The sequence below is a fragment of the Dromaius novaehollandiae genome, chromosome 14 (genome assembly GCF_036370855.1).
Source record: "Dromaius novaehollandiae isolate bDroNov1 chromosome 14, bDroNov1.hap1, whole genome shotgun sequence".
Lineage (NCBI taxonomy): Eukaryota > Metazoa > Chordata > Aves > Casuariiformes > Dromaiidae > Dromaius > Dromaius novaehollandiae.
In genome coordinates, this window is record NC_088111.1 from 11,448,207 (window position 1) to 11,471,175 (window position 22,969).

Consider the following 22,969-nt stretch of genomic DNA (forward strand, 5'->3'; position numbering starts at 1 on the left):
ATCAAAACACACAAATAAAAACCAATATTCATCAACTCCATAAAAACATCCCCAAAAAACATCCCAAAACAACCACCACCACCAGTCCCTCCCTTACCAATAAGCACGGGAAACCCGAGTACCCAGGCCTGCACCAAGTCAGGCACCGAGCTCTTGTTCTACATCCAAAACAACAGCTGTCTTTTTTAATCACTCTCCTGGGTATCATCCTCTCCCAACTTCTCTCCCAACAGAAGAAAAGCAATCGGGCTATGGCTATTTTATTTTCAGTGTAAATTACCTGCCTGTATAAATACCAGGCTGCTTTGTTATTCCTACAAAAGCATAAACTGACCGTCTTTTTAGAACCATAAATAAATTAGCATATTGCCTTTATCCCAATACAACGAGAGACTGACAAATGAAATAAAAATCAAAATTAAAGAAAGAAATTTATGTATTAAAAAAAATGACAAAGGAGTTACTAAAGCTGGATTTATGCTTGGCTCTACTCTGCAATCAAATGAAATCCCAAGAAGAGGATTTCTGATTTTTTTTTCCCTATTAGTTTCTCTATACTATTTTTAAGTCATTTAAAATATTTAAAAAGTAATCTGGATGGATTAAAATATTGTAAGGAACACTGGAAGAATTTCAAAGGCACTAAAGGCGATTTACTTGCAAAACTGCAGTAGAGATCTCTCTCTCTCTCCCTCTTTCATTGCTCTGCATTTAACGAATGCAAAAAAACCACCACTTCTTTGGCATACAAACCACCATGTTTTTATCACAAACTGTAACAGGAGCGATAGACAGGTATTTCCATCTACAAAAGCCACTAAACATAATTAGACTACTGACGTGGAAACAGCCAGAGCCAAGTTTTTTCAAGATCTGCATTTTTCAATGCATGTATGAACAACTCAGCTTTTCCATTATGCTGTATTTTGAAGTGTGTTGTAATCAAGCTACATGAAACAGATTTCTGCATTTCCTCTCCTCCTCACATGACAATTTTTTTTTTTACCTTTGTAGGGAAAAATGAGAGCGTGCATGGGACAGTTTTTTGGAAAGGGCTAAAAATTCAATATTTCGAAAGTATTTAAACACTTGTAGCAGAACAATTGCAAGAAACTGAAACACAACGGCTTAATGAAGAAAGAAAAGTTTTTAAAGTAATTTGGAGAAGCTACAAATAAATAAATAAATAAATAGAAAGCCTATTTTTAGCCTGCAGCCACTTCAGCATTCCTACCACAGACAAATTTCTATTTCGGCAAACACAAAGAAGAGAACACATTCTACTTCAGGAAAATTTCAAGATATACTGAAGTTTCTAGAAAGTGTCTTTTTTCCCATTTACTTTTTTAGATGGAAACTCTGGATTAAACAGTCAGCTAGTTCTTGTACTACCAAGAACTGGACTTCATTGGTTTAAAAAAAAATTAGAGAGAAGAAATGTTATGTTTTTGGTGTAAGATTGATTGTGTAACAGCTACATATTTCACTTCATCAAAAATAGCATTATTTTAAAATACTAAAGAAATACTAATCCTGACATTCATGCCAGGTAGAATAACGACTGTTCAACTGAACACGAGTGTTACAATTGAAATCGTAACGAATCTGGACTTACATGACGCAAGGAAAGTAAAAACAAGAGACAACACACATTAATTGATTTGTATAAACAGCATCTATCTACATCTCAGAAATTTCACTGATACTGTGCATTTACTTAAGCTAAAAGATAAAGACTTTATTTAAGACTTGCAAACATTTTTGTTTTGGAAAGGCTTCTCAGAAGGAAATAAAGCAGATATTATAATGAGTATAATTATTTGCTTTGTATATTTTCTATTAAAACATTCAAACAAACGCACTACCCACGAAAAATAATTTATATTTTAACTTTGCCCTGTTTTACAGACACACTCCTAGAAGTACACTCAGAACACAAACAAACCCGTGTGTGCTCAAAGCATCTTGTAATTATTGTAACTGTGATCAAAGCAGAAAAGAAGGTTTCCATAAACCCACAGTATCCATTCAAATATGTTTCATCACTGAATGAGATGAAAAGAACCCAAAGACTCAGCAGCACACTTTCTTCTCCCCAGGCATACACGCGCAGACAATCTGCAGTGGTCATGCAGAGCATCACCAGCCCATTGGGCACTGAAGAGGAAGGTGGCTATGGAATCAGTAAGTGTAACTGGTTACAGTCCTTTGCAACAGTCACAAAGACACCTATGTCCCCCTCACACGTTTCAGACTTCCTTCATCAGCCAGCTAACATTCGTCAAACCAGAATCACCCTTTCTTAAAAAAAAAAAAAAAAAAAAAAAAAAAAAAAAAAAAAAAAAAAAAAAAAAAAAAAAAAAAAACACAGAGAGAGAGAGAGAGAGAGAGAGAGAGAGAGAAACGAACTGAGGTTTCTAAACTTGGCACACCACACTCCAGACAGTGACCGGAGTCACTCCACTGTGACTCAGGAGATGCAACCATGGGTGAGCAAGCAGAACGAGTATCCTGCACCACTTTACATCCAGGCTATATAGCAGGTACATAATTAAGAACATGCACAAAATGGTCATTGCTAGATAAAAATCAAATTTCTGCATCCAGACTACTCTGTAACTGCTTTTTCTGTGGTTGATAGGGCTCTTTCAATTTAACTAGCTAAATCGTTGCTTAGCGCAAGAGGTCCGTATGGAAAGTCAAGTGCAACTGTGCAGATTCACAACTTTTCCAGATGTAGACTCTGCCCCACGTTCCGCAGAAAGGGAACAAACATCATTATGAGTTTATTGCCTACTGGATGGTACCAGATGAAGGGCGGGGGGGACAACAGATAGCGTTTCAAATCAGTCTTTCCCACCAATTGCCAGAAGCACTACTGAATATAAATGTATGAAATTACCTTCAGGAATGCTACTCAAGAATGACTGAAACAGTATTTTCCCTCTCTCAAAGACAGCCCAGTTTTGCATTTTACAGGCTTCATCTCCTGCTCCAACAAATAAAGAGCGGAAAGAACTCTCTATTGCAGGCGCAAGTCAGTAAGATTTGAATTATTTGGCACCTGGGAGAATGGGGCCCTATATCTCATTATATAGAACATTTCAGGTATGATATTTGACATTCAGTATAGGCTGAGCACTTACAGGATCATTTACTGTTTCAGAAAACAAAGGTGGTCGTTCTGGAAAGCAGCACAGTATGAGCTGTACAAGTAACAAGACGAAGTAGCTGCAGAAGGTCACATAACGAAACGTATCCACTTCAGCGTCCTAGGACGGAAGGTAATATTCTAATTAGAAGGCTTGAGGAATTTCTTTGAAACTGCATGTTACTATTAACCACAAAGCAGATCCTTAATTTAAGCTCTATACACTAAGTAAATATTACAGTCAACCTAGCGACAGGTGGACTGTGAGCTGTTGGTTAAACTGAAGCACGCATCAGCAAGCAGCCCTTAAGAAAACACCCGGCTTCTTCAGCAAAGAGCAACTGTAATCAGCTCTGGTAAAACACTGTTCGACACTATGCAAATTAAGGTCCATGTCTATTCTTGTAAAGGGAGGGAGAAGAGGGGGTGAAGAAGAGGAAGGAGATCACAAATGGAGTCCCCTGACTTTGTATTTTTAGTCAGTCACTCCATGAACACAGACACAAGCCTCTCCCGTAGGAAGGTGTTCGTTAAGACACGGTTCGTATCACCACAACACGTGCCAATCTGAAATCAAGGTGTGCTGCACAAGAGCAAGTCATTTACACACTGGATAGCAAAGAGCTTTCAGTGCAAAGTAGTTAATTAGCATGTGCATAGAAAATGAGAATCAGAGGAGCAGAATTTTGGTTACAATTTGCTGCGTCTAATTCCAGAGATTCCCTCATTGTTTAGACTGGGACTGATATATAAAGCTTAGCTCATAGAAACCAAAGCATAGGGACAGACACACACACACACAGAGCAGTCAAAAAGTCTACCTATCCTTAATAGATTAAAAAAAAAAAAAAATTGGCAAATAGTTCTCAAAAATTCACAACACGACCTAAGGGTTTCAAAAAAAGCGATATGCTATTTTCAGGCAGCTCCACAACTGAACTGATATTTGAGGTAGCTTTACTATAAAACTGACTTAAAAAAATATTTCACTAACGCCCTTTCCTTTTGTCTCAGCAGATACATGAGACCAAATTATAATCAAAGCTAGCGTTTCAGGAAATCCACTGTATAATCAACAGGAAGATGATGTAATCTCCCAGAAGAGTTTCATATCAAACACTATAAACGTTTATTGTGTTCGAGCAGAAATATCCCCTTTCTGGAATATCAGGCAAAACTTTCTTAGCAACTGTTGCTACAGTAAGATCATTATGAATTTCATTAGCATTTCAAAACCTGAAAAACAAGGGCCATTAAGTTTTGCTCACTTTGCTTTTATAACCCCAGGAACGAAAGTACACTGAATGGATCATTAACTGACTTGGCATCTCACACATTGACAGCTGGCATAATTAGCAAGCAACTACTCTATTATCATAGTATTTGGGATTATTTTCAACTGAACGAGGCTAACAATCACTTACCATCTTTAAGGCATGTATTATTTTGGATCTAAATATTATTGTGGCACAGGACAATGAGATGAACCAGAAAATCATCATTACACCTGAGGACTGGACTCCTTTTATTCTTTCATATTGTATTAAAAATGTGGCAAGCAACTGTGGACAAATAAGATAAAAACATATTCACAAGGTTTAAATTCTACAATGACACATACTATAGACATATATAAGGTACTATGATAAAGTGTATTTATTTAGCATTTCAAATCCATTATTTCCCAGGCATTCTAACACACGGATATTTTCAGTGCATCTTCATCTTGTAAAGGTATAACTCAAATGGAAATTTAAACTGGAAGAGCAAAGAATTGGAAGTGGATGGGAAAAGGAAAAGGGACATGTATCACATGAAAGCAAATCACCACATGGACAAAAAGGCTGTGAAAAGCCTTTTTTTAAAAAAAGAAAAATTAACATTTAAGTCACAGATCAACATGTAATTATAATGACATTTTATCCTAAGTATTTCTTGACTACTTCTTTTAAAACAATCTTCCTACCAGGAAAGAAGCCACAACCCCAACCAATACTGACCAAACATTACTCTAATACTGCATTTTGACTGTTTTCAGAGTCTTTTAGGAAACTGGTACAATTTAGTAATCTCATTTGGCCACTGCAACACATATTTTTAATTGGTCTGATAAAAGCTTCGCACTTGCGTCATTAAATGATCACAAATTAATGAAGAGGACTTGCATTGTCTGTATGTTTCAGGGTTTGTTTGGTTTTGTTTCTTAAATCATGTTTTACTGCTACTATTCCAAATCTGCAATAAACCTAAGGCAACTGCCAATAAATGAATTGCGAGTCTTCTTCCTTGAAATGGAAGTTGAAATGATACTAAGGTGGAAGTAGACTACATCTACACATTTAAGCAGAAAGAGTTAGCTGGGGACGCCTAGGTGCCTCATGCTGCACTTAACACTTTCCACCATACTATCAAACCATCTTGGGAGAAAACACTCTAAAGATTTGTTACATGTAATACAAGTTTGTAATGAGATACATAATAAGCCTTCAACAGTCTTTTATGAAATTCAGTAAGCATGATTTGTATTTTCTAGGCTTAATCAGTCTTCCTGACTTGACTCTTCCACCCAGTGCTTGAGTCAAGTTCTTAAATGAATATCTGCCAAAATAAAGCAAAATAACTATCATTAACTTACATGCTGACATGCAACATACTGAGCAAAGCTGGATTTTTTTTTCTCTTTTATATATTTAAAAACAAAAACAGCAGACATCAAGAGTCAACATTTCCCAGTTCAACTGCAAATTAAGTCTGTAAATAAAAATTGTAGCTTAAAGAATTACAGCTCTGTGGATAAGAATAAGACACATTGTTATTTCAAAGCTTTGCATCACCAAAAGCTTAAGTATAACTTACCATTGTTATACCCAAGATTGTAGGGCTAACGAGAAAAAATGGAGCTCGAAAAATATTTTGACTTCTTTCCCAGAAAGAGTAGAAAAGGTCTGCCCAGCAGACTATCCACAGCATTAAGCCCAAAGCCTGGAATATACAAGTGCATTTTATACATCAGTTCATGCAGTCTGAAAAGGACGATTAGGCAGTGTAATACATATACAAACACTAAAGGTAATGTGTTAGTGTAAAAGAAGTCATAATCAGATCACCTCTTTTGGGCAATCCTACTTAGTAATAACATCTCGGGAAGAACAGTAGTTTTCTTTTACCTAGTAGATCCCCATTAGAAGAAAAAAAAAATATTAATTCTTAGTACCATATAATTCAGTGTATTAAGAAGCAGGTAACTGGTGAATTTCATTCCTGAACAGCAGATTTAAAAGGCGAACTCTTCATTACACCGAGCTAACTATTATATTCCTTCTTAAAACTTTCCACTTGTTCTACAGAAAAACAAATATTAAGAACACACTGAGTACCAAGTTCACAATAGAAATGGAATAGAACATCTGCATCGGCGCTAAAAGTCTGTGCTGTATATTTTAGGAAGTTGACAGGATAATGAAGCCATTTTGTTACTGATACAAAGGCCTCAAGATCTAGTTGACTCAAAGTGGTCCTCTCCAAATGGTTACAAAGGATTTGCATGCTTTTTTGACATGCCAGAATAAATTTCAGAAAGTCTATTAATATAAGGGCAATAGAAACACACACATCTTGAAAAAAAAAATCACACAAGTAGAACAAGTAGATTACAGCTGAACTATACACACAGTCCAAGTTTTGATGGAGTTTAACAAAAATAGTTGCATTAAAACATAGCTGAAAATAGAATCAAAACCCCCAGAAACACTTAACAGGTTATGATTTTAAGAAGTCACAGACCGTTTTGGCTTTGTTGAGGTGTGACATTTGGATGTATCCCCGGTCATGATAACGAAGGTATAGGAAGTAGACTGGGAAGCAGGCCCACAGGTAAATGCAAGGAATCCAAACCAGGACTGTGTTCTGAAAGCATGGGGTAAAGTCTGGATTTTCTGTGCGCCATGTCAGATTCCAGTCCTGGGGAGAGAAAATGGACTGAGTTAAAGCGCGTGGGGATGGGGGGACACAGTACTTTAGTATTTAAAAAAGAAATGGCTACTATCTGTCTTACTCTTTACTTCACTGTATATTGATTTATACTTGCATTAAACTGGCTCAGTATTATTATGTATCTAACTTTATTGCACTTTGCATAGCTCAAGTTTTAAACCTTCACAAGACATTAGTGTTGCTTGTGTTGGTTATAGCACAGCTACCTTTACAGACAGCTCACTCGAACAGAGTACTGGGATCTTTAGCAGTACTAACTGAGGATTTTCACACTATCATGGAAGAGAAATAAGGCAACAATGCTAATTATCTCCTATTAAAACCACTGTACGTGTATGTTTAAAAAATGCCCAGACATACTGCATCCCCAGATTAAAGTATGGAAGCGTTACCTGGCAAGGAGTAAAAACCAACTGCATGAGACAACATCGTTGCACTACCTAAAGTAGCTTCAGAGCACTGAAATCTTCCACAGCAAACCCAGCTGAGACCTTCCAGTAACTCACCAGAACAGCTTGCAGAGCTAAGTGGAAGAGGCTCGGCCTGCGGCCTGCTTCCTACTCAACAAGAGGAAGATCTATGTTAACGTAATTCATTTTCCCTATTTCTCTCGACATAATTCTTGAAAACAAAGAAAGCCACTATGAGTTTCAAAACAAAACTGACGTTTACAGTAATCAAAGTGTGATCACCATTTTCATTACTGGTACGAGGACTATTCATGACAGGCTATTTAGTAAGATGAACTTTCATACCATATTCTATACCATACCATATCCCATACCCTATATCAATCAAGATTGCCTTGAATTAGGGAAATATGTTCTAGGAATTTTTACCTATTTGTCAACTTCTTTTGCAAAATAATTAAATATTGTAATAGTAAGTTACTGCTTTTGCTGTGAGACTATCACCAGGGCCATTTCCTCTCGAGCGCTGCAGGCTTCTGACGCTCCAACGAAATGATGCAATACGCAGAAACTGCTGCCGCAAGCGGGTTGTGGCAGTCAGCAGCTGCTGCGCGGCTCACCGGCGTCCGGCTCGAGCGCTGCGCAGCCACCACCAGAAGTCACGTGCCCCAAGGCGTGCTAATTAGTGCCGCCTTCAGCTGCCAAGCGCTCGTTCCGGAGGGTCACCCAGCTTAGAGCCGCACGCACCACCAGTGCCGCTACCGGAACGTAACGGCAGCCGCTAATCCTGCTCATCCACCAGCGCCCGCGCCGGCCACGAAAACAAGCGCCGTTATCCGTGTTTTACACGTGAGCAAACCGCCAAGTCTGCTCCCCCGGCCGCTACGCCAGAGCTGGAAGCAGAGCCCTGCCTCGAGGTCTGCAGGCGTCCTCCTCCTCCGTCCCCAGCTCCCATCGATCAAACGGAAAGTGTCAAACATGATTATAAAGTAAGAAAAACATAGTTTAAGAAAGTAACAAAAAAACCCAGCAGATACAGCTTGCAAATATTTCCACGCAATGGTGACCAGTTATTTTATCATCAAGCAGTTTCCCCCTTAAACTTGACCATTTTTTTTAATCAAGGTGATAATGTCTAACATTAAAAAAAAAAATCCTTCTTTTGAGAATGTAAACAAAAATATTTTCCTTCCTCAGTTTCCCCTCATTTTCTGTCACAATCTGTGGTTTTGTCTTCTTTGGGACTTCTGTCTCAGAGATAACAGATGATGTGCATGGTGCACACATACTATTTTTCTTCTATAATTCTAGAGGGCTCTCAAAATTCTTCTTTTTTAATTTGCTAGCTTAAAAAAAAAATCAAAAACCAAAAAACCTCTCTCTGAGCTTAATACAACCAATTCAAGTAAATTGGTAAACCCAAATTTTTCTAGGGATTTACAAAACGCTGAAGTAAATTAAAAAATCCCCACTGCTGGGGCACGAAAACCTCAGGCGACGTGCGCGGAGGCCGGGTGCAGGGGTCAGGCGAGGTCCGCGGGAGGGGCCGGGCGCCTTCCAGCTGAGTCACCCTTACGCACAGCCACCGGGGCCACCGCGTCCCAGCTGCTCGGCTGCAGCGCGACAGGCAGGAAAAAGGTCTCATGACTCTGCAGAACAGTTTACAATTCGCGGATTAGGACAGTTAATATGATCATATAAACAAACTGACAGGATTTAATCAGCTTAAGGAAAGAAAAGGGAAAAAGCGAGCGCTTTGATATCATCTTATTTACTAAATAATAATTTTGGAGATCTACGCGCTGCTCAGGAAAGTTATCAGCCCACTTCTGTTGCTGTTTTTAAAGGCTTGCTGCAAAGCGACTTGGCCGGCTGGTGGCAAGGAGAGGGGCGCTAGCGCAGACGTCACGGCTGCGTGACAACCAGAAAGAAGAAGCACTGTACACGCAACCGCTGTGCACGCCAGCAGCAGGATATGCTAAAATTGCGTGCTATCTTCAGTTCATCTGACCTTCACATTCGTCTCTCACACCGAGATACCGCCAAATAACTTGCAGCAGGGACGGTGCAATGGTATTTCAGGGTTCCCAACAGCCAGGACAACTAGGCAAGCAGTATGTTTTCCTGTGGACTCCCCTGGAGCAGGTCTCTCGGGCTGTGCCTGTGCGCGGCACTGGCGCGGACAGGCAGAGCTGCAGGCCGCACGCGGACCCCACGTCTGCGCTGGGCATTTTGGGGGGGGTCGCCCGCAGCCCAGCTGGGTGTCCCCACATGGCGAGCGGGCTGCCCACCACCACAGCACGTCTTACGTCTTAGACGCGTTACACCAGAAAGCCATACCCAGACGCTGCCACTGCAGGCACCGCTGCTTCGTGAGGTTCAGTCCCAGCAGTAAAACACGCCAACCTCACCGAGGAGCCAACGTGTAATCACACTCAAATTACAACGCTCAGCTGCACAAGTCCAGACCAGCTCTGCCATTATAAGATATGCTTCTCCTTTGCTTTACGCAATCCCACTTTCATAGTTTTATTTTTTCAGCACAAGTCAACATTCTTTAAAAGCCAATGCAGAAACGGCCACTGAAGCTGACCTTTGTGATTAACAGACATTAACTTGCAAAATTAGTGAACTTTATTTGTCCTGACTCAAGTATTAGAAACACCATTTCAGCACATTCTATTAAACCAATAAGCTGTCCCATATTTACACCTCAAATATTAGCAATGCTTAACCTTTCACTCTGGTGGAAGCACCTAACACTTCCATGTTTCAAGAGCACGTCAAGCCACAGAGATCCAAATGCTCACTGAAAGGCTACACAAACTAGCAGCCTCCTGCCATGCAGCAGTCCAAAAAAAATGGCCTTTTACTGCCTACTGGTCTCATCTGAGTAGCAAGGACTCAGGTCTGGTAGGAAGAATCTGAAATTGCATTCTGCATGGAGGTTTTCTGTTTTGCTGTGAAGGTAAGATGTGTAAGAAGGTTTTTTTAAAAAGGAGGGGAGGAGATAAATTTTGGAAGCTTGGTCTGTAGCTTTTAGACAGTACACCCCGAAGCAGCCTGCGGTTTGAGCCGTGACTGCAGGAACCCACATGAATAAATCAGGAGCAGAATCACTGAGTCATCCTTGCTTTGCTCCTTCTCGGCAGATGCAGGCATGGAAGATACCTGCTACTGGCTTAGTTTCACTCTGTCCTAAAACCTTTACTGTAGCCTATAGAAAGGCCATTTCTGAGGTGTTAAGTAATTTGTTGGGGTTTTTCTTGGGGTTTTCTTTTTTTGACACCTGGGCAATTTTAACGTTTCCCAGAACAACAAATGGGTATTTTTAAAGTTGTCTGACCAACTTCTTAATTTTTGTTCTAGAAAGCTTTCATTTTCATTTCCAGCACTGCAGTTGCAAAACTACTACTCCAAGTTTTAAACAAGGTTGGGTAGTCTCCAGGTAGACAAATGACAGGCTTTGTGCCCAATGACATGGTTCCCCCCGGCACAAAAAGGCCTCCTATCATATTTGAGGTAAAACCTCTACCTCCAAAACTAGCAAACGAAATGCTTGACGTTTTCAGAATCACATGGATCTATTCACAGGTAAACCACTTATTTAACAGTGCATAAACCCTGGGAAAATAAAGAACAAATTATATTCATTCCTGTCTAAAATTTCAGGAACAGTTAAGAAAAACATCAGCAGTAACAGAGAAGATCAATTATTCTGTCTCTATTAAGCGAAGGAGGATTACCGGGAAGCTATATATCTTCAGTGTACCTAGTTTCAGGAATAACAATATTTGACACTGGACTGGACTTTGCTGCTGGCAGCCTCCACCCTGGCAAGCAGTAATAGCTGTTAAGTGAGCAGCCATCAGCTGCCTGTTCTCATAGCAATAATCCTATTTGATCCACATCACATTTTAAAATTCACAGTAGCAGAAGTGGAGAGACCAAAATCACTCAGTTTCGTGCCTGCTGTGCCCGAGCGTGGTAGAAATGCACGCTGCCAACTATGCTGCTGAACCCACCTGTGTGAACCGGCTCAGACTTAAAAATGACTTAAACATTACTACACACCTACATAAAAAACAGTTACAAAGCTACACTGGAATTTTAATATTAAGGTCAACACTCTTTCCTGCAAATGGAGCTTGACACTGACGTTGGTGTATATTCACTATTTCTGTATCTCCCACAGAGAAAATACATCTTTTGTAATATCAGGATATGGTTTCTCAATCTTATCTTCCAAACAGCAATAAAAAACATTTTTCATTTAAGGCAATGCTTGTATTTATCAGAATGAAAGTAATTAGCTATTTCTAGCACTAACACTGTTATATCTGCTGACAACTTTCACTGTAATAGTATCACCACTTTCTCACTGAAACAGAAAGTCTCACAACCTGAAAGCTCTAAATATCGCACCAAGAAGTCCCCCAGAGTAGCACCTATACCTAGCCCTGACCCAACCATTCTCCCTCAGTCTGTCACTGTGGCATCAGCCTTAAGCCTACACTATCTGGGACAGCAAATTTACTGCCTGCCTCTCCCAGATACAAGATTTTCCAGATCTGGAAGTGTCAAAAGAGCTAGCATCAATGGACAACAGAGGGTGAAGAACAGTTCCCTTTAAGGCTAGTTTAAAGAAACTCTGAAAATGCAGACCTTACCTGACAACCACTCTCCAGCAAAACTAATAGTAAAGACAGATGATAAATGGTGACACTTACTGTCAACTACACTGCAAGTTAGGGAAAAGAACAAACTCAAGTGATCTAAATTTTAGATTCTGCAATAGAACTCTTCAAGGTTATTCAGATTGCCAAGTAAGTTTTAATAAACTCAAAAGTTTTGAAGAAAAACTGAAATAATGTTCTCAAAGCACTATAAATACAGCACCAACACTCCAGAACTCCCACAAAAAGCAGCAGAAACACCCACATGTAACACTGAAATTGCAAATGCAGCTCTCCTGTATGCGCGGCAACATCCACATAAATAAGGAGCAGAAAATAGCAATACCCCTGACAGCAGCAAACAATGCACTACAATGAGGCATAGGACACTACGAACAACCCTCACGAACTTCCCTCTACTTACATGTTTAAAAATCTTTCAAAAATAGTATGCACATTCATACTGAAATAATTTTGGAAAAAGCACTACTAGAGTCAGAGGATCCAACAGCACTAGAATCAAAGCCAGCTGAAGTGCTAATACACAAGGTCAAACACATCTTTCCACCTTACCCAGCATTTATTTCCTTCAGAATTTTGGATTTTTTTTTTTAATGAAGACAGAGTTGCCTAAAATGCACTGATCTCTGCTGTGAAACGTGATACGGATCTCCTTCTTGCAACTGAAAAACCCTTGGCTGTAGGAAAAGCTGAAACCATTGCCTTTACATAGACAAATAAAAGGCAACCATTAGTTACAGATTGTTTTCAGATAAACTGAAATCCAAGGAATTAAGACATTTATGTTGTTGCCAAATTGGCCAATTACCTGTCGTGTTAATGCAGAATGCACAGATAAAATGCTATCTCTGTTGTGAGGCGCACAAAATCACCTCACGCTGCATTTAAAGAAAGCTTTCAATATACTCCCAGTTCCTCTGAAGAGCCATTCTAACTATATGGAATTAATGATTTATTAGTTTACTGTGTCATTTGAGGTTGGGGTGTAGTCTGCAAATAGGGAAGTATAAGAAAACTTTAAAATACTCCTATAGATTTTACAGTAATACCTTCTTAACAGCTACTCCCTATGCACAATGAAAGAAAACCCGGAGTGATTTGATTTGTAAAACAGACAAAGACAGCATTCTAGTAACAAATGAAAGCCACACAACCCAATACTTGACCTTATTCCCAGACCTCCACAAACTCCAAACACTGCTTTGACAGGGAGAAGCGACACAGCTGTACACCTGCGCAGAACTACACCGCTTATCGCAAGCGGCGGAACAAATGAACCTGTAGCATGCTAGGCCACTAATTTGAGGAGAAACTTCAGGACTTCTCTTCATGGTCACGTCTGAGACTAGGTAGTCACATCACCACAAAGTCTTCAGACATTTCTTCAGGCCAGCAACAGCCTGATTAGGTTAATATGTTTCTGCCTTTTTGTCCTTCTACCGCCACAGAAGTGAAACGAGAAACATCAAGGTTAATTATGGAACTGGCAGGTAGGAATTAGATTCAGATCTCAAACTCTCACAGAGATTACATCTTCACCCACAGAAAAACATGTTTTTACTACAGGAGAACTAAACCTAGTATCTGAGGGTTTTGTTGTTTTTTTTTTAACCTGATATGACTGTTGTTATTTTCCCAAACAGTGAGAACTCAAAATATTTTTCTTGTCAAGTCACAAATGGAACAAAAACACTGCTATTTAACTTAAAGTTCATTGGTTAAGATGCTCAACAGTAGTCAGAGAAGCAAGGAAGAGATAATATTGTTTAATAAAAACTAGAACAATATAACACTGCAACCGCAGCATAAGAAGTTTTGTGTCCGAATAAAAAGCTTTAAATCATTCACAAGCAAGCCTTCTAGCCCAAACAGTCTCCCAAAAACCCATGTTCAGATCCAGACTTCAGCTGGAGGAAGAGACCAAGCCTCCTCTTCCTTCTTTGTTTCCAAGTAATTCTGAAGCTTACACTTCATTCCTATAGTCTCTCGATGCTGTCACAGGACAAGATCCTTACAGAAAACAGGGAACATTTAAAAATCACATTATGAAAGAAACAGTGATACTGAAGAATCTTAAATCACTTACATAAATAAGATTTAGTGAAAGAGATACCACCGACAAGTGTTTCTAGCTACAGAGAAGTGCCCTTAATTTCTCACATAATTTTCTATGAGAAGTCACTTTCACAAGACAAGTTCTCAACAGCAATGACTCACATAACACATTTGCCCCATCAATAAAACAGCCAGAAATAAAGCCTCTACCTTCCAATACCTCATCCTGAACTTTAATCAGATGTCTGCACTTCTTTGTCAAAACCCAAACATCAGTCTTCTGAATGCTAACAAAAAGACTTGAACCCCCTCCCACCCCCCACTACAGACAGCACTGCATCAGCCGAGAGAGCAACAACATAACATGGCAAAAAAAAGCATGTCTTGTCTTCGTTTCCCTTTAGCCTAAGAGGAGAAGCTGATGCCAGCAAACTACCAGGGAAAGGAGCACCTGCAGTTACAGAATATGCAAGAGCTGATCTTTGTAATCCGAGAGGCTAAAAGCCTCTGAACTAGGGCAATTTTTTAATGTCAGAGAAATGTATAGTAGATTTCATTGGTACTTGTAAAATTCAAATATATAGCCTCTTTCTGCAGTGGTAGGAATTCCATATCCTGTCATGTCTACCAGTACCATGAAACAACATTTGGTTATGTGACAGAGTATCATATAACATCTATATTTTTAGAGCTGAAAGGATAGCTTTTATCCTTCCATAAAACTTTTATCTGAAATCATTGTTACTTAAAGGGACACAGGAAAAAGATTCCTGCTTTAATCTCCTTTTTTGCACTGAAAACAGTATTTTTTGCTTAATAATGCAACAGCTAATATACCAAGTTTCAAATCACTGTGGCAAGGTTGAACACACCTGTGTAAAAGACCAACAAAGAGACTAAGATAACAAGTAAGTTGAGATAAACTGTATTCGAAGCTTTCAGAGATGCACATAGCGACAAAAAAGTAATGCAAGGAATTCTGACTCTATTAAAAGTAAGCAAAAGGTCACTCCCCTGCACCAGGCTTTTTAGAGATGTGACCCAGAATGACTTCAGCGTAACCCAGGTTAATCCTCACGTAGTCCGAGTATAGCTCAGGGTTTCAATGCAAACTGCGTCGTAATCACATGGGACAGTAAAAGTTATTCAGGCTTTTTGCCATACTTTTTTCATTTCAGTTTTCAACGTGAATGTTTGAAGGTTGCTCAGAACTGACAGCTCTAAAACTATAGGTCCTCTGTTAAGAAAACCCTCACCAAGAGAATATCAGGCTTCATTTTCTCATACTCTCCCTAACCTGATCTACTTCTGAATAAACAGGGATAAGAGGGTTTAATTTCTATGCAAATTCAAAACCTTGTTTGGATGACCACTAACAAAAAAAAAGATGCTATACAGGTTTAAATGAGAGAAAGCTGAGCAGTAGCCTGCTTCAATCCCACACAAATCCTGCAACCTCTGGCTTTTAACGCGCACATCCACACCATCACAGCAACCACCACCAAGCCATAGGAATGCAGCAATCAACTGGTAGTTATGTTAAAGGCACCATCCTGCATAAAGGTTTTCCGGTTTAACCTTCTGCTCCTCTCTTGCAAATTCTGCCTGCATGTGACCTTCCCAGGTAAGTAAATAAATAGGTTTATGGTCTGGGTCTGCATGCTCATTAAAACTTTTAATACCCAGCTTGTCACAGACACATTCACACACTCAGTACCATTACAGCTAAAGGAAGTAAGAGCTTTTATTATGCACCAAACACTCTCACAGCAGCAGAAACCACCTCCCTAGTTCTCACAACCCCACTGGAAAAGCCAGTCAACCTACAGTGAAAACTAGACAATAATCCCTTAAAGGCATAGATTGTGTCTTTTAACATCACTACGAAAAGCCCACATAAGAATAGGCAGAGAGTGATGATAATGGTATAAAAATAGGAAGTCCTGTATTACTACCTAAATTAAACAAAATCTTGAAACACCATTTTGCAGAAACTGCCTCCGGTTAAATCAAACAACATTTCTGCCTTCTAGTTTTCAATAAATTAAGGCAACATATCTCTCCTAGAACATTACTCTCTCTCTCTTTTTTTTTTTTTTTTTTTTTTAAAGTTTACATATATACTGACCTTCTTTGGAAAGGGTTTGGAGACTCACTTGTATAATACATCTGCTATACTGCTTTATTACAGCTATTCTTTGTCTTAAACTTATTTACCCTTCTATAAAAACTTTTTTGTTTGCCACAGACATACTGTTGACCTTCCACTGATTTCTAAGCCTTTGAAAGGAGGGAATAAACATACAGGCTAAAAGCATACAAACCCAATTAGGTATCAGGCTCACACCTGATCCAAGTCCCCATCCTACCTTTCTGTCTCCTTGCCCATAACGGTATTTACACAGCAGTTTTAAATCCAGTAATTTTGCCTTTGATAGTGCAACATCAATAACCTCCTACGGCACACTCTTGCTGTACTTATTAGCTATTGCTGCTCATAAAAGTATATTATCTGATAAAGCAGATAAGTATAAAATGACTTACCGAACAAGTAATTAAAAAAAATAGATAATCCTAAGTATATGCACTATACACATCTTATAGTGCAAAAAGCTGCAGGGTTCCAAGACATGTTCTAATTTGCTGCTTACCTAATGCATGAGAATATGAGCCACAAAGTCCAGAACATTAAATTACTCCTTACATTAAAGGTCTGTTTTTCCTTCAGAACTCTATTTCAGGAAATTATCATTGTCCCTTCTCTCCCAGTGTCCTCATAAGCATAATACCTGTATACCTCACACAATATCACTTTGCAAGTCTCAGCTTATCATTATAATTAAAGAACATAAAATATCTTTTTTCCTTAATAAAATCCCATCAAGTCACATTATACTCTCAAAAGATACTAACCCATCTACAATCAGCTGAGAGAGGTTGGTGGATCTCCCCTCATTACAACAGTGCCAACCCAAGCACTAACATAATGTATTTGGTTAAACATACAAGAAAATCTATTTAGTAAGAAAGACAAAACATATCTGAGAACAGAACTCTATACAACGGCAAGGGAAGCAGAGTCCCTTCACACCAAGTTCATCCCTGGCTTTTATGTGCGAGGCCCTGCCTCATCTTTTCTCCTCCAGTTTATCTCCTAAAGTTTGGTTCCATATGAAGAAGCTAAGTGTTAAATCCAGAACTGTCTTTGGATTCATTTTCTTTACTGACAGCAAAGAGGTTCCGCAAAAGCTTTCTGCATGAACAGGAAAGAGACAGGCCTGAGCTTACACTGGCAAACACAGCTTGATTCATTACAGGGCTCTGGTTTTCAAAGCAAAATAGAGCAGATGAAACATGCTTTTCTCCTAGAAGGGGATGAAGTCAGTTGCTTTCAATCTGTAACAACCAAAAGCCCAACTCACAAAATGTGAAAAAGAATCTTGGGTTTCCAAGAAGTTCCCACAAAGGTAAAGAAGAATTAGAAATTACTTCTCTATAAATTAATTTTTAAAAAGAATACAATGCCTTTGCCTGCAAAAGTCATAGTAAGAACTTAAATAAATATAAGCTAGTTCCTTCACATTCCCTTAAGTACAAACAAGAACCTCAAGGTTTCAGATTCTATTTGACTTACAAACATTTTATAACGAATAACCAAGACTCCAACTAAAACCCGAAAGAACACTTGGCTGTGAGGCACTGCATAGTTTGACTTGGCTATTTATCTTCATATCTCCTACTTCTTTTTCCTAAAAGTCCTATTGTGGGTTAGTCTTGCCAACTCTAAACGTCACAAAAATTCTTAACCTTCTCTCCCTTTAGCAACCTCAAATACAAGAAGACTTCTTTAAATGTGATATTCCATAGCTTACAAACTTTGAAAAACTGAAATTACCCCAAAACTGTATTCACCAGAGAGAAAAACCAATAGACTGTAGCTATGTCAACATCTAACTGCACTGAGACCACTGATTGTGTGAGAGTGCATATATCCATACAGCTAGGTCAGCAGGTCAAAGCATATAGCAAGTTCTAGATCTGCCTTGATATTATCCTGGAATATGAAAGAGTTCCTCATCCTACTTTTTTTGCATTGCTACTGAAGCATGGTTAATTGCACTCGTACACTAGCGATACTCCACACAAAGCTATCTCAGCACTTGCAGGTCAGGTTTTCCAGTTCAGGCAAATCCTTAAAGTCACTAAACTGAAATGCAAGTAGTGCAAAATGTTACCCCAAACCCCCTAGTTTTTTTAAAAAAGCTTTTATTATCATTAAAAGCTGTTAGCTAATAGCAACATTATCTTACATAGCTTCACATTTGTATTATGGGCGGGACACTTATTCTGAGGTACTCAATGATGCTAGGCACAGCAAGGATGGAACAGTACCCTTCCAAAAGGGAGTCTGGTTCAAAGGGATGCAAGAAACAGTTAAGCCCTGTAAATAAATCTGATTGCAGCAGAACTTAATATGCTGGGTGGGGGCACAAAGACTGGTTAAAAATGGTGGGGGGGAGGGCGGGCAGGGAAGAGGGAAGAAGAAAATAGCAACCTGGCCTGGGGTGTTTGAATTTTCAGAGTGGGTGTTAAATAAAACCAGTCTGTTTTAATTCTTGGACAAGAACTTTCAATAATAACATTTCCTGGGTGTGCAAGGAAGAAAAATCCTAGCCAACAAAGCTTAAAATAATTAGCATACAGTTTTAAGGGTGCATTTAGTCTTTTCAACCTGCAGAATTTCTCCCCACAATTTAAAACCAAGTTGTCTCAAACCTGGCACATGCTTGAAAGAAAACACATCTCTCCTCGAGGCTAACAGGCTAACTGGGTTCGCCAACACTAGGAAACCCCACTCCTCCCCTAGCCAGGCCCAAGCTCCGACCAAACCTGACCGCAGCTCGCCACAAGGATGCATTTACACATTCCACCAGGCATCCAGGCTCCAGCCAGCTCCGAGAGCAGAAGAGAGCAATCCACGAAACAGGACAGCAGCACGCGTGCACACACAGGTGATACAGACAAGCAAATCTCGCATTGCTAGCCTTACTAACACGGGGAACAACACAATAATAAAGCAGACACATGAGAAGAGGACACATTAATGAGGACAAGTTCAGCAAGGGAAAGATCTTTCCAGACATGCCTTGCACCAACTGGAATTCAGAGTTGTTCTCTTGTAGGACTAGAAAAATCCAGAAGTCAAACAACCACACCCTTTTACTCTCTTTTACTGGAAGAAGTGAACAGCAGGCTCCACATGGTTTGAAGAAGGATGACACATCAAAAAAAATCTATATTATTGGAAATCAATGCAACTGGGGAAAACATTGTTTGTGGTATGTGGTTACTACTACATATATCAGAAATGGTTACATTATATACAATAATTTTAAGTAATAAAAGAACCTACCAACCTACCTAGAAACACTAGGCAAAGTAGTAGCTTCAAATGCCACTAGTTTTTGCTTTTACCTGATGTTACATCCCCACAAGTCATTACATTGGCAGCTTATTCTTTTCCACAAAACTACTATTCTCTCAAGTCAGTCTTTCCATGAGCATAAGTCTCAAACAAGTACTGCCTAAAACTCTGCAAAAAAAAGAAAAAGTCTTACTCATTCTAGGACCAGGGGAAAAAAAAAAGTGATGATAGCTCATGATTTAGCCAGTCTTGAGAGTCCAGAAGGCCAGCTGGAAAAGGATATGAACACAAGCAATGTAAAAGTGGCTTAACAGAGCACATAACAGTATTAGAAGAGTACAACAGGTTTTCTTTTTGTAATTGTGATGTATTAAGTTACAAGAAAAAACAGCAGGCAGAAATAAAACAGGTACTGTCCATATGGATCTGTTCCCAATTGGTTCAGGCTCCAAACAGAAAGATTTACTTACAGATCAAGTATAATACGCACAGGAACAAGGTCCCTACGTGAAGCCAGGTCACTGCTTTCTTCGGGGAAAGACACACAGATTTCATTGTGCAGTGGATTGAGGGCAAACTTTGAAGTGTTAGATTAGCTGAAAAAAGCCAAGTCTCTTAAGTTTCTAATGATTTTTGAAATATTTGCTGAGTAATAGCTTTAGAGTTACTGAGAGGGACAGCACAATAGTATCTGTTGAGCTGTTTTGTTTTTTTTTCCTACCCCCTCTGAACCGGCCAGCTAGCTCATTAGCTCAACACTATTTGGCAAATACCTGATAAACATCTGAGCAGTTCTCTGAGCAGTGTAAGAAAACCTACACGCGATTTTCTTGTCGAACCTCCAGCGCCCACCCGCGCTCGTGTCGCTTAACCCCTTTCCCCCGAGGCAGGGTCTCCCGCGGCGCCGGCTGCCAGCGGGGCTCCCGGGGGGGCCGCGCTCGCTCCGCGGGCGGTCACCCAGGAGGGAAAACACCGCTCGCGAGCGATGCGGCCGCCAGGCAGCCCCGCGCCGGTGGGGTGGCCTCTTCCGCAGGGCGGCATGCCGCCCCGCACCGCACCGCGCCGCCCCGCCAGCCTTTCGTGCGGTCGCCGCGGCTCCCGCCGCCGTCACCCCGCGGTCCCGCCCGGCGCGGCCGCCCCAGGGCTCCCGGCAGCCGCTTCCAGCCGCCCCGCGCAGCGCCGAGCCGCCGCGGCCCCCTCCCCGCCTCGCCCCGCCGCGGAGGCGGCCGGGGCCGGGGCGGCTGCTGCTGCCGCCGGGCGCGAGCCCTGGCGCCCATCCCCGTCCCCGCGGCTCACCCAGAAGGGCTCGGTGGCGTCGGCGCTGCAGAAGCTCTCGACCCCCATGGGGCGGCGGCGGCGCTGGCGCGGGGCTGCCCCAGCGCGCTCCGGGGCCGGGCGGCGGCGGGCGGCGGCGGCGGCGGCGGCAGCGGAGCCTGCTCGGCGCCCTGATTGGCTCCGCGGTCACGGGGATGCCGGGCCGCGCCGGGCCGCGCCGCCTCCGCCCGCGCCGCTGCGCGGCCCCGCCTCGCCGTGGGGGGGCGGCGCGGCCCGGCGGGGGCTGCGGGGCCGCCCCGCCGCCCGCTCCGCAGCCCCCGTGTTCCCCGGGCGCCGTGCCGGGCAGGCCCGCGCTCTGCTCCCCGCTGGCTCACTCGCCACGGGAACCGACCAGACTGGTTTCCAAAGCCCGAGCTTCCTCCGTCTGTTACCAGCCCGACCTGAACCCGAGCCAGGGCCACTGCACCCACAGCCGGGTTTGCAGCAAAGCGTGTGCTGCTTGCAAGAGCTGCGTGGACCGTGTGGTCGTTGGGCTGTTTCTCACTCCGTGCTCTTTACCTCCAATTTAAAGCCCATCAGTTACACCTTCGCAGCGGTATCTAGGCTCAGCTGACTCGCAATGTACAAGAATAGACCAGCTGCCATATGGACTGCACATATGTAAGTAATGGCATAATGCACCGGAGGAAAGAGCACAGAGCTTTAGTAACATTTGAAAGCTTTATCACACAAGTTACATAAAGAGCCTCCATTTAAAATGTTGTGTCCAGAGCAGTTACGATAAGGGACAAAGCTGTTACAATACAGACAACTCTTATTTGTTTATATCTAAAAAGTGAGCATGACGTAGCAAAAATGAAGTGGGTATTGCGTCTACTCACCTCCTTTTTTGTAGGTGCGAGGCTTTTTTCCCCAACAGTTTCTGAGACGTGCTCTGCTGTCCCAGGCAGCCTGGCTGTCCCCCCGGCGCATCACGGGTCCAGGCAGCAGGCAGCCATCTCACCCCAGCTCTCCGCGGGATGCAGCAGCAGGTCCAGCCTACGCCAAGGTCACATAGTCCTCGAAGATCTGAGCAGAAGTATCACAGAAAGATCAAACCAAAAAACGGGGTGTCAGAAGCTATGTGAGTTTGTGTCAGGTTCACCTCAGTTCATACAATGCTATTAAAGCCTTTAGTTTACAGTATTGCAAGAAAGCATCTAAATATTAAAGTCTGATTCCCAAGACTTGTTTTTATTAAGAATATTTCTGTCCCATTTAGTGCATTATGTTCATCTTAAACATTCATCGTATTAATCGACATTCACCTATTAAATATATTGGTAAGCTGTTTTTTGATGCCTTCATGCTCACTGTGACTCCTGTTGAAAAAAAACACGTAATAGTCCCCAGTGTGTATGTATCTTACTGCTCTCTGCTGTAAGGAATACAATTTTTCTCCTGGCTGTTCTGCAAAGCATGTAAACCTTATTAAAGCTATCCAGTAGCTTAAGTTGGAAGAGCTTTTCTTCTGTAATAGCACTATTAATAGCATAGCAAACCAGAAAAAAAATGCTGAAAAGATAACAGCCTCTTCCGTAAGAGCTAACACTTCAGTGCATATTCTGAGTGTGACAATAGAAAAGTTACAGCTGAAATGATACAGTAGAAAACGATCCAGGGTCTAGGGATCATAAGCAGGGTGTTGTTCCAAATAAGAAGACAATAAGCAGACATGAAGTAAGGAGGGTCAAGACAAGTACATTTTTCCCCAACCATGTTTTTCTCTGAGTATTACCATATGCTAAAAGACTAACAAAATTTGAGTTACACTTTCAGGATTCAAAGTTTCCAAGTCTTTTAAGATAATCACTTTCCTTCAGCCTCGAGCAGTGCACCAGGCTAATGATGTTCCCATTACCTATCTTGGATCCGCACCTCCAGTGCATTCGTCCTATGCATCTCTTTCTCTCAGAAACTCTAA

The 22,969-nt window shown here is 41.1% G+C and overlaps 1 protein-coding gene across 4 annotated transcripts in view; it reads right to left on the reverse strand.

The window, feature by feature from the left end:
• Positions 1–21,234, reverse strand: part of LOC112981020 (multidrug resistance-associated protein 1) — a 57,026-nt gene extending 35,792 nt beyond the window's left edge. The window contains exons 1-5 of one of the 4 annotated variants that reach the window (XM_064520335.1): positions 21,028–21,234; positions 6,935–7,111; positions 6,008–6,133; positions 4,576–4,713; positions 3,147–3,272 (exon numbers count right to left, since the gene is read on the reverse strand). In XM_064520335.1, the coding sequence (XP_064376405.1) occupies positions 3,147–3,272; positions 4,576–4,713; positions 6,008–6,133; positions 6,935–7,111; positions 21,028–21,075 (615 nt within the window). In that variant the 5' untranslated portion in view covers positions 21,076–21,234. Of the gene's footprint in view, positions 1–3,146; positions 3,273–4,575; positions 4,714–6,007; positions 6,134–6,934; positions 7,112–7,536; positions 7,963–9,043; positions 9,253–21,027 lie in introns of those variants that run through there. The other 3 variants (XM_064520337.1, XM_064520334.1, XM_064520336.1) reach the window with 3 other exon arrangements.
• Positions 21,235–22,969: the final 1,735 nt, after the last annotated feature.